This window comes from Dermacentor variabilis, chromosome 4, assembly GCF_050947875.1.
Source record: "Dermacentor variabilis isolate Ectoservices chromosome 4, ASM5094787v1, whole genome shotgun sequence".
NCBI classification, from domain to species: domain Eukaryota; kingdom Metazoa; phylum Arthropoda; class Arachnida; order Ixodida; family Ixodidae; genus Dermacentor; species Dermacentor variabilis.
The window spans coordinates 138,541,824-138,553,933 of NC_134571.1; the positions used below are offsets into that span (position 1 = coordinate 138,541,824).

At 49.5% G+C, this 12,110-nt stretch overlaps 1 protein-coding gene across 1 annotated transcript in view; it reads left to right on the forward strand.

Annotated features, from left to right (window-relative positions):
• Nucleotides 1-8,271, forward strand: part of LOC142579841 (uncharacterized) — a 73,544-nt gene extending 65,273 nt beyond the window's left edge. The window contains exons 8-9 of the mRNA XM_075690441.1: nt 4,904-5,354; nt 7,324-8,271. Coding sequence (XP_075546556.1) covers nt 4,904-5,354; nt 7,324-7,719 — 847 coding nt within the window. The 3' untranslated portion in view covers nt 7,720-8,271. The remainder of the gene's footprint in view (nt 1-4,903; nt 5,355-7,323) is intronic.
• Nucleotides 8,272-12,110: the final 3,839 nt, after the last annotated feature.

The window sequence follows — 12,110 nt, forward strand, 5'->3', positions numbered from 1 at the left end:
CTCCTTCCCCCGGCGGGGCGGTCTGTTACGTTTCGCCTACGACGCGCGGTTTAGCCGGCGCGGCTGCAACGGACGCCGGGGCTTCGTTCAAAGCGGCAGACATTTTGGCCCGTTCGGCGCCGCCGCTACGCCTCCCTGCCAAGCGCGTCCAGGCATGTTCCAATGCCACGTGTCTTCATGTGCGTGTGTGTGTGTATGTGCATGTTGGTGCCCACGCTTGTCGAAGCGCGGCAGCCGGGGAGAGGAGCTCCCCCCAACTGTGAAGCGAGGGGGTCTGACCGGCGCCGACACGACGTGTGAGCCACCTTCTCCTCCCATTGTTCCCCAGCGGCGCCGGCACGACGGCTGCGCCACCTTATCCCATTGTGCCCGAGCGGCACAGTCACGTGCTCGTCTATAGAGGGGTTCCTTCTTGCCCTCAACTGCGAGAGTATAAAAGCAGCTGCCCCCGGACGCCAAGAGAGGCTCCGATTTCTTCTGTTGAGTAACGTGCTCTCCCGTCTCTCTACTTCGGTCAACCTGACCGCCAACTCTTTGCGATGTTAGAATAAACAAGTTGTTTTGTTGTTACCAGTCGACTCATGCTTTGCCGGGACCTTCGAATGCTTCCAGTTGTGCCCCAGGCCGCCAGGCCAACGCTACCCTTGGGGCTTGCGACCCAGGTGCAACAACGGGCGTCAGCGCCGAGTTCCCAACAACTCGTGCCAGCGGTGCGATTACAACAGTAGGCGATAACACGATCTTGACCCTGTTGGCGCTGGGCAAAAACGGCTCCGATACCGTGACCACTGGCATCGGTACGTACCTCGGTATGGGAGGACAGGTTAAAGTGGACCAGAATAGCTGGCATGGTGAGAGTGTTGGTGAGCTGCGCAAACGCTGCACTTTGAGCGGGGCCCACGTAAACGGCACGTCCTTCTTGAGAAGATCAGTAAGTGGTCGGGCAATCGCTTCGAAGTCTTTAACGAAGCGTTGGAAGTAGGAGCAGAGTCCGACAAAACTTGGACCGTCTTTGTCAGACTGAAGTACAGGAAAAGACGTGAAAGCACGAATTTTCTCCGCGTCTGGTTGAATACCGGAAGCGTCAATGAGGTGGTCCAGCACTGTAATCTGCCGAAGTGACACTTCGATGAATTTAGTTGCAGCCCAGACTCGCGAAAGACTTTCAAGAACAGCTGATAAGCGGTCAAGGTGTGCCTCAAATGTAGGTGAAAATGCGAGAACGTTGTCTAGGTACCAGAGGCATGTTGACCATTTGAACCCTTAAAGCAAAGTGTCCATCATACGTTCGAACGTTGCTGCGGCGTTGCATAGACCGAATGGCATCACTTTGAATTGATATAGACCATCAGAGGTGAAGAACGCGGTCTTCTCTTGGTCCTTTTCGTCCACAGAAATTTGCCAATAGCCAAACCTAAGGTCTATTGTTGAGAAGTATTTGGTACCGTGGAGACAATCGAGGGCGTCGTCAATGCGAGGCAAGGGGTACATCTTTCTTGGTAATGCGGTTGAGATGACGATAATCTGCGCAGAAACGCCATGTGCCATGTTTCTTTTTAACAAGTACCACGGGCGATGCCCAAAGGCTCGACGAAGGTTCAACAATACCTTTGACAAGCATCTTGTTCACTTCATCTTGAATAACCTTGCGCTCTGAAGTGGAAACTCAATATGGCCGGCGATGAATGGGACTGGCATCACCAGTATTTATGTGATGCTTAACAATTGAAGTCTGGCCCAAGTGGCGATCGTTGAGGTCGAAAATGTCGTCATAGGAAACCAAAAGGCGGCACAGAGCTGCTGCTTGTTCAAGCAATAGGTCCGCAGAAGTCATTGGACGAAATGTTGCGTCAGTTCAAATAGCATCCTGTGGACATGGTGAAGAATCTGAGCAGACGTCAACTGAAAACGTCGTGACGTGGTCATCTCCTATAGCATGCAACGTTGCAACCCATATGCCTTGGGGTAGAACTTCCTTTGTCATGCCAAAATTAACGACAGGGAGTCATGTCCGGTTATCGGCGACGGTGACGAATGGAGTGGGGCACAGGAATATTGCGCATTAAAAGGACATCAGGAACAGGCGTGTCGACGTAATCACCGTCGTAATCACTAGGAAAATATGATAGCAAATCGACGAAAGTCAAGGCTTTTGGCGGCAGTCGGACGAAGGCGCTCGTACTAAAGTTGTTCGGCAGTTCGGCGTGAATATGCGCGAGTAGAGGAAGTGAGGCAAAGGGTACCGACAGAACAGTCGATCAAAGCTGAATGCGTCGTGAAAGTCGAGTCCGAGGATTAGGTCATGGGGACAATTGGTCAGCACTGTAAAAAGAACAGGAACGTGACGGTCGGCAATACTGTTATACGGGAAGTACACATTCCAGTGACGTCAACAGTGCTACCATCGGCCATGCGTACGGCTCGAGTAGAAGGGCGCGTGAGAACCTTCGTCAGTCGACGACGGAGGTTACAACTCATTATGGACACCTGGGCTCCAGTATCTATTAACGCCGTCAAAGGGACACCGTCGACGTGAACATCAAGTAAGTTCTGGTTCGTTGGGAGCGTCAATGGAGGATTTCCACACGACGAAGATAATGCAGCACTACCCCGAGGAGCTGCATGGTCTAGTTTTTCGTTCGGGAAGGTCCATAATTGGTCGGCAACGAATAGCGGCGTATCTGGGGCGACGGGGACCGAACGGCGCTGAGGTGACGGCGAGCGTGCAGGACGGCTGCGATCGACGGATACGCTTGAGGTAGGAGGCATATGGCGAGGCGAGTAACAGCGTGGGTCGGCATATGGGCGAGGAGACGGGGAATAGGAGCTCGAATGCGGCGACGTCCAGGAGGTGCGGCAGTGGCGAGCGACATGGCCAATGCGGAGGCAACGGAAGCAAATGGGCTTGTCGTCCGGAGTTCTCCACTCGGTAGGGTTGCGGTATTTGGGAGGGGAATACCGATCGCTGTGTGGCGTAGCTGTCGGCACCGGTTGGGGGTAACGTGGGGAGACGGAGCAGGCAGCAGGAAAACCGAGGTTGGCAAATTTTTGCCGCACAACTGCCTGAATGAGGGAGATCGCTAGGGCTGGTTGGTCAATGGTGGGGTCAAGTGGGCGTGGATGGAATGGCGCAGGGCTTGTAGCCTCGAGCTCGGGGCGAACAATACGGGTGACGTGTTCATTTAAGGGCGGTGAAGCGGTAAGGTCCGCGCAAGACGACGTCGCAGCCGTGTTAGGGAGCCGGGAGAACTGTGAAATGACGCGGCAGCTTTTCGCGAGCTCAAAGAGGCGGCATTCCTTGACAATGACGTCGATGGTGGACACATTGTTGAAAACTAACAAGTTCAACGCGCCGTCCGCGATCGCTTTGAGCACGTGGCCGACTTTGTCAACCTCGGCCATGTTGCCGTCGACTTACCAGCAAAGAGCGAGCACATCTTGTATGTACGAGACATACGATGCAGTAGAAGACAACTCGGTCAGCAAGCTCTATTCTAACAGCTAGCTACCGACCGGTGGGATTTCCAAAGAGGTCGCTGAGCGTCTCCTTGAAAGCATCTCAGCTAGAGATTTCTTCCTCGTGTGTCCCCAACCAGGCACGAGGAGTTCCGCCTGAGTAGAATAGGACATGTCGACATTATCTTGGCCGGAGAATATGCCAGGATCGCGGGGGTTGGTAACCGTAACGTACGTTGTTGGTGGGGTCGCAGGAGTAGAAGGAGACGAGGTGTCGTCACTGGGAGCCATGGCGGAAAGCAGGACGGTGCGGCCGCTGCGGAGCTCCGTGGCGAGGACGGGGAACGGCACCCTCCACCAAAATGTTACGCGAACGAAAGATTAAGAACTGGAGACTATTTACAAAGTATTTACAAAAGATAATGCAGCGCTGGCCAGTTCAGCCGACAGCTCGAGAGCCAGAGAGCGTTCGTCGTCTTCGTCGGGGCGCCCGCGTGCATCGGCCACAAGAAACACGGTTATGCGTGTATCAATACTGATGATAAATGATTCACCCGATTGCGCACTCAGCTTGCGCACACCAGGGCGACCAAACACAGTCATTAAAGTGGTCTTGAACGAGGACCAAGTCGGAAAATCGGACTTATGGTTGTTGTACGAGTGACTGGCCACACCCGTGAGATATAGGAGCACGCTGCTCAGCTTTCCGGGGTCATCCCATTTGCTGTGGGTGCTTACACTCTCAGATGTCGTCAGCCAGTCCTCCACGTCGGTGTCGTCCGCGCCACTGAAAATGGCAGGTTCCCTGAGGCAAGGCACACCAGAGCACATGACTGACTGAGGAGGCGCTTGCTGGGATGGAGTAGGAGGTGTTAGCTGGAATGCGTCTTCACGCATGGCTGAGCGCAGAGTACGGGATCGAAGTTCTAGGATTGACGTTGTCGGCCGAAGTACCCTCCGAAGTCACCAGCGTTTCGGCTGACCGTCAGAGCAGGGCACGGGCGCTCAGAACGAGCGGCGTTCCCCGAGTAAAACCGCTGGATAGATTGACCCACTAGAAAGCTCTGGAGAGGACTGCCCATTATAGCCTTCCTCTTCTTCGCGACATTATTAGTAAGTAATTATGTAATCAAGCGAAATAAAAGAAACAGTCTGACTTGTTCCGAATGGCAGCAAACAACACCATGGTTCTGCCCAGCTACATGGCACTCGCATACATTTCAATTCTGGCACAAGTTACATGGGACATCATCTATAAAATCGTAATAAAGAAACAAAAGAAACATCTCAAGCACGAAAATGTTACCTATATCAAGCGTAAGAGTAGGAGCGTGGCAGTCACTTTCTAAATTTGAAACGTGCACTTATATATACGCTACCGTGATTAGAGTGTACGCCTTCGCTTTGTCGTGTTTGGATCGTGCAAATGTCTAAGATGTCCTCGCAGGGAACCAGCCAGCTCGAAAAAAAATGGCCAGGACCAAGAACTGGCAGGGAAAGGCTCGAGCGGTTCGTGGAGCGCGGAAGAACTCGCAACGTTCCCCGTGCGCCCTCCTCGTCAAGGCCGTCGATCCAGAGGACTGCCAACTGACGAGCGGAGCCCCAGCGAGGGCCGCCATGTAGTCCGGGCGTATTTCTCTACGGCCGTCAAGGGATGGATCGAGTCAGCCAGTGACTACAAGCGCACTTTCCCGAACTGGCCGCTTGAAGACTCGCTACTCCACAGGCACCTTTCTGCCGCGCAATTGGCGCTCTACGACTACTGGTGGAACTCGGTGTTCTTCCAAATGGCCGCCTTCGCCGAGCCCCTCTTCTATCCAGACGTCTCCATGTCCGCAAACTACGGAGGGCTGGGTTTCTTGGTGGCGAAAAACCTCTTCAAGGCCTTCGATTTCAAGGTTAGCCTTTATTCGTGTCCTGAGCAAGACGCTGTGCATCACTAAAAAAGATATAAAGCAGCTGCCCGTTTAACGTTACGGCTGCAAGTCTCTATACAATGACTACGTCACGCTTTTCACTATGCAACTGGTCATGTTGTGCTTATGTTGAATGTACTATAGTGTATATTTGGTTTTATTTGGGCTTAAAAACTCCAGGCAATTGTTACAGGTAGTTCAGGCGCTGCAACATCATTATGATATTGTGATAGAATCACTAAAGTTCTTGTGATTAATAATGCGCTTATTGGTAATACCGTACTGGACAACTCCCAGCATTGTGAACTGTGGTTTCAATCGCAAGCGGTAATATATGACTGAAAAAAGAAGCGAGACACAACAAAAAATTACAGGGTCTCCTAAGATCTCTCATATGAGATGAACGGCGAAAGTCTACTCTTCCTCCTCTTATTATTTGCTGCTTTCGCTTTGCCTCTTCTTTCTCTCTTCTTTCTTTTAGTCATTACTGCTCACTACTAAACATTTTTAGTCATTTGTAATAAATTGTGGTCATCACAAGCTGTTGTTTTACATGTTGGTCATAACAATTATTAGTAGTCATTAGAAGTCATTTCAGTCATTATTAGTCATTACTGGCATTACTAAGCATTTTAGTCGTTTCTAATGAACTCTAGTCGTTACAAGTTGTGGTTAGACATATTGGTGATTTCGTAGTCATTACTAGTCATTACAAGTCACTTCAGTCATTATTAGTAATTACTGCTCACTATAAGCATTTTAGTCATTTGTAATAAATTGTGGTCATTACAAGCCGTCGTTAGACATATTGGTCAATTCGTAGTAATTAGTAGTCATTGCAAGTGATTAGTAGTCCTTTTAGGCATTAATACCCATTACTAGACATTTCTAGTCATTTCTAATCAATTGTGGTCATTACAAGCCGTCGTTAGACATATTGGTCACTTCGGAGTCAGTTAGTGACAATTAGACAGTTCGCATTGTGGTGTCGTCTCCCTTCCGTCCTTGTTTGCTGGCGCTAAATATGCTTTCAGTTTACCAACACGCCCAACAAATGGTAAGGCTAGACAGTTAGTGAATGATTTAGTCATTAGTAGTCATTACAAGTCATTCTTAGCCATTATTAGTCATTATTAACCTCTACCAATGACTAATAATGACTACTAATGACTTGTAATGACTACAAATGACTAAATCATTCACTGTCTCTATCAGTTATTTTTCATTCGTTAATTTATCTTTAATCTGTCTTCATATGGCGTGATGACGCTTCGACGGACACTCCGGCGGTCAGGTCTGCTAACACAAACGTCACCATGAGCCTAGAAAGGCTTTCGCCTTAAAAAAGAGCATTTTAAACCGCCAGAGCTTGAAACAATCAATTTAAGTCAGGTTAAACAAGAGTGATATTACACATTTCTTCCTTGCTAAAACATGTTTCAGCTATCTTGATAGCTTACATCCAAGGGCACCTAAGAGCGGCATTTATTTTTTGTGCACTTTACGGCAATAAAACACTAATCCTCAACAATTATATTACCATATACTGAAGAAAGTGAAAATTAGCGTGACAAGTTAGTTCACGGAGTCTGTCAGGTTTTCTTGGAGTTCTGGCCGCGAAACCATTTAGCATTGTTTCGGGTAGCACGCTTTTCAACAGGGGGGTTGAAGCATCGCGAAAGACGAACAACGGGCTGCTCGACACAGATGCATTGAAGCACAAAGAAGGGCACACTTGAACGGTCGACCACGTCTACGGCTTGTCGTTTGGCTTTGAGAAACAAGCGATGTCCAAGGACTGATCGACAATTGTGAAAGACTTCTGCTCACTCTTGTGTTCTTTGCCGCAAGGATTGTTAGACAAAATATCTCTGCTCGCTCTTGTGTCCTTCGCAGCGAGGATTGTTCGACATGTGTGAAATATTTCTGCTCGCTCTTGCGTCCTTCGCAGCGGGGCACCCGGCTGGACGCCAAGCGCCAGCTTCGTGACTGGATGTCCCATTACAGCCGGCAGTCGTACGAGCGTAAGAGGGCGTGCACAGGACACGACGACGAAGTGCTGGCTCACGTCGCCGCGCTGGAAATCGCGTTCGCCGCTTTCGTCCGTTCGACGGCCGAGAGCAGGAGCGGCGACGAAGGCCATACGGAGCGCCGCTTGCTTCCGGGCCAGAGCGAGACGTTGTCTCCCGAGATGCTCTTCTTCCTCGTCTACTGTCGCGCCTTGTGCGACTCGCCGCTGGGCTGCGGAGAGGTTCTGAAGCGCGTGAAGCGCTTCGGTCGAGCATTTCAGTGCAGCCAGGACTCGCCGATGGTTTCGATGCCCAGCTGCACCTTCTTCGCGGACTGAGCGCGCTGAGCTGTGCACAGACAGAACTCTGCCCGAATGGCCCAGAGGAGGTTACTGTGCTGTAGTGTTGTTAACCTTCCTTGCCGTACTGTGTCTGCGTACTGTGTACTGTGTTTTGTCGTAATGTGATTGCTTTCCTTCGGGATGGCCCCGCATTGATCAGATAATATTGTTCGTACGAATTCGCTTCATTTTAGCCGGCGTTTGTGCTTAGCGGTGCAGTAGGAGTGCATGGACTGGCAGTGTCTGCACCGATTGGCTATTAGTACTTGCCACTGAAACTGCTTGCCTGAAAGAGCGGCGAGGACAGTGTTACTAAGACAAAAGTATTTGAGAGGCTACTCACCTTTGCTGTCAGCGGCTAATATAGCTAGCTTTTGTTGCATTGGGTTACGTTTTCATTATATTCGGTCAGTTAATGCTTCTGGCGCTTTTCAACTGTAATACAGCTGTGTAGGTAACGGAGTGGTGCAGTTCTATAAAGCTACAGGCTTCTGGAAAGTGCACGTATGAAATGTGCAGAATATCATTTATAAACCGATTCTGACTGCAGTCGTTTTCTGTAACTCTTGCAGCAGCTTTTAAAAAGCTGCGGATGAGGTGAAAGTATGATTAGCCAAAAATGCATAAACAATTGTTTTGAAATCGCAGTATACCCATCGTAAAAAATTACAAGGCTAGTAACGCTTTAGTGTAAAACTACTTCATAAGCTACTGCTAGCTTAGCTCCCTAGCTATGCTCTAACTATCGAGGTCAGCTAGCAGTAGCCTCTCAGCTAGCCCAAAGTCATTAAATCTAATGATCTGGGGAGGCATTAGGTGCTGGAGACAATGAAAGCAGGGATGAAACGCTCATATCACATTGTATACATCTTTTTTTTTTATTTCTTGCTAGCTTTACCATTTGTTCAGAAACTATAACATTTCACGTGACTACGTTGTTTTCTATGCATAAGATACATTTTAACGGCAGGTATTCTTTTTAGGTCCAGTTCGCGCTGCTGTGAAAGCCTGGACATTGTGAAATGACTTTATGATAGCATCAGTAGGCAGGACAATAGTGAAGGTTGGCTTGACACCAACGTGCTTTTTATTGTGCGTGCCTACAGATTTCGGTGTATGCTCCTGCTTTACCAGATCGCTGCAGAACTGCTTTGGAGAGCGCGCTGTAGTGACTCGAGCACAGCGTGATGTGCGCACCGAATTTCGAAAATTGTCGTGTGTACCAATAATTATCTTAGGTTTCGCGTCCGAGATTTTACAAGCAATGTATTGTTGCTGTCCATTGTCGCCGGCAAAGCAGAAAGAATAGTATTAGGTGTGGGAACATAACCGTGTTCTGCGGTACAGTGAGGCGTAGTCGCCGGAGTTAGGACCTTTATATGACTGCAGGGTGGGATGCTAAAGCGCTTACTGCAAAAAAGTTTTATTTTAGAGCCAATATAGTTGTTATGGTCTGAAAGCGCTGGTTGTTTTGATATTTACCGGTGTTTATCGCTGGAGGCCCAGAATGGATTGCCGGCATAAAGGGGTAGAGAAACAGCTCTTTAATATAGTTGAAAGAAAGCAACTACAGAGAGGTAGGGATGGTGGTAACAACTTTTTTGAGATTCTGCTCAGTTATCTGGCAGGCCCGAGTCCTAGGATGGCCCCTCACGAGGAGCGACCCTTTCGGCCCAGGCAACGAGGGCTTTTTGTCGTTTTTCATCCGGCGTTCTGAGCAGTTCCTCCCACGTCTGTTGTGAGGGAGCTGGCAGGAGTGACCTGGGAGGGGGTAAGCCCTCGCACCCCCAAAGAATGTGATTTTGGGTAGCCAATGTTTGATTTGCGCAATTTTGACATATTGGGTTCCATTGCGCGTTGGTAATTATGGCCAGCCAATGTGGACTGGGGAACGACTTAGTTTGGATTCGACGCAGTATTGAGGCTTGCGCTCGCGTGAGGCTTGCGTTTGGAGGCGGGTAGATTCGCCTTTTTTGCTTGTAGTAGTTTGTTATCTCGTGGTATGTCGTCGGTGCCTCAGCCATGGGATCCGAGTCTGAGGGGCACACCTCCCGGTTGATTAGACCTCGGGCTACCCAGTGCGCCTCCTCATTCCCTTGATTCCCCGAATGGGCAGGGACCCATACGAGTTCTACAGTATTTTCATTTGTAAAGTCCTGTAGGACTCGCGCTGCACAGACGCCTATGCTGCTTCTCAAAAAGTTGACTATTGCCCTTTTTGAGTCGCTTATGATAGTTTGCACGGAGGGATTCATGACGGCCAAAGCAATGGCAGTCTCTTCCGCTTCCACGGTGGACACTGTTTTTATGGTCGCGGCGTTGAGCATACTTCCCTCTCCGGTCACGACGCTCACTACGTAAGCTTGGTGATTTTGCTTTGCTGCATCGACATAAGCGGTGTGCTGGTTGCTTTTGTACCTTTCTTGAAGGGCTTTGGCTCTGGCAGACCGCCTCTTGTCGTGTCTCCCAGGGAGCATGTTCTTGGGTAACGGTTTTATAACCAAACGGCGTTTGACCGCACCGAGTAACGTTGTTCTTCCTGCTGAATTCATAACGGGATTCAGCCTGAGTTTACTTAGAATGACCCTGCCAGTTGCGGTGCAGGAGAGTCGTTCACGTTGGGCTGTTTTATGGGCCTCCACGAGTTCGTCTAGGGTATTGTATATACCTAGCTCAAGTAATCGCTCAGTGTTCGCGTACCTCGGGAGACCAAGGGCAGCTTTATAAGCTGTGCGAATGACGCTGTTAACCTTTTCTTTGTCAGAAAGGCGTAGGTGGTAGTAAAGGAAGGAATACACGATTCGACTGATGAGGAAAGCTTGCGTCAGATGGCAGATATCAGCCTCCTTCATACCGTTGTGTCGTGTGGCTACTCGTCTGGTTAGGCCACATATTTGGCGGGCTGTCGTCTGTAATCGGGCAATCGCCTCAGAATTATGTGTGTTATGTTGAATTAGCATGCCCAGAACTCTCATAGTCAGTACGGGCGGAACTGGGCCGTCTTCCATACTGACTTGTATAGGTGAGGTGGCGTCACTGTCGGTGGCGTGTTTGGTTGATTTATCTCGGATGACGAGAAGCTCCGATTTTGTCTGCGTGCACGCTAGACCATTCCGTCGCACAAAATTTTGTGCGGTATCCGCGGCCGCTTGTAATGCTTCCGTGATTTCTCCATCGGAAGCGCTATTGGTCCAGATGGTGATATCATCGGCATAAATGGAATGTTTGATATGCGGGATCCTTTCCAGTAATGGAGGCAGGTTTCGCATAGTCACATTAAAAAGGAAGGGGGAGAGGACCGCACCCTGAGGGGTGCCCCTTGTACCTAATCGAAATTGTCCGCTTTTAATGTCCCCAAAATGTATTTCTGCAGTGCGATCCTTGAGAAGGCTTGTAATATAGCTATAAGTTCACTTCTCGACATTCATTTGAGCTAGATTTGAGTATTGAAGCATGTGACACATTGTCAAACCCTTTACTCACGTCCAGCCCTAGAATTGTACGGGTGGCTCTTATAGGGCCCGGGTGTAAGATATCTTGCTGAATTTGCCACATAATGTCTTGAGTTGACAGATTTGATCTGAAGCCTATCAACGTATGGGGCAGCAGCCCATTGCATTCAGTATACTCGTTTAGCCTGTTAAGAATTACGTGTTCCATAACCTTCCCCAGGCAAGAGGTTAAGGAGATAGGGCGGAGATTCTCTAGCTCCAGCCTCTTGCCTGGTTTGGGTATGAAAATTACGTTTGCATGTTTCCAGCTGGTGGGTATAGTCCCCTCTTTCCAGTGGATGTTGAAAAGATTGGTTATTTCGGTAACCGACTGATCGTCTAGGTTCCGTAGCGTTTTATTAGTGCTGCGGTCTTCGCCAGCCGCCGCTGTAGTGTTGAGGTTGTTTAGGACAGCGCGTACTTCAGATTCCATAATTTCACTGTCTGATTTCCTGTTTTCTTTTCCGGTATAAGCTACGGGTAGACGAATATTGGTGCTTGTAATAAAGTAGCGGTTTTTAGGAGCTTCATAAAGGGCATCATTATCTCCCGGGAAAGAGTATATGATCCTCTGAAGGTTCTTTTGTGATGCTGTTTTATTCTGACTGGGGTCAAGTAGGTGTTTAAGCAGGCACCAGCTGTTCTTGCGCCCTAGCTGGCGGTTAAGGCGGTCGCATAGCTGGTGCCAATGTTCCTGACTGAGCTGTCGTGAGTATTTCTCGATATCCCGTTCGAGTTGCGCGATGCGTCTGCGTAGGCCACAGTTGTGTTTCTGCGCGAGCCAGTGCTTCTGCAAGCTCTGCTGCGCAGAGCACAGGTGGACCAGTTTAGCATCAGGAGCCGGGCCGTCCTCCTCCTGGTCTACCTCCGTGGTCGAGTTAGCTGCGTCTTTGAGAA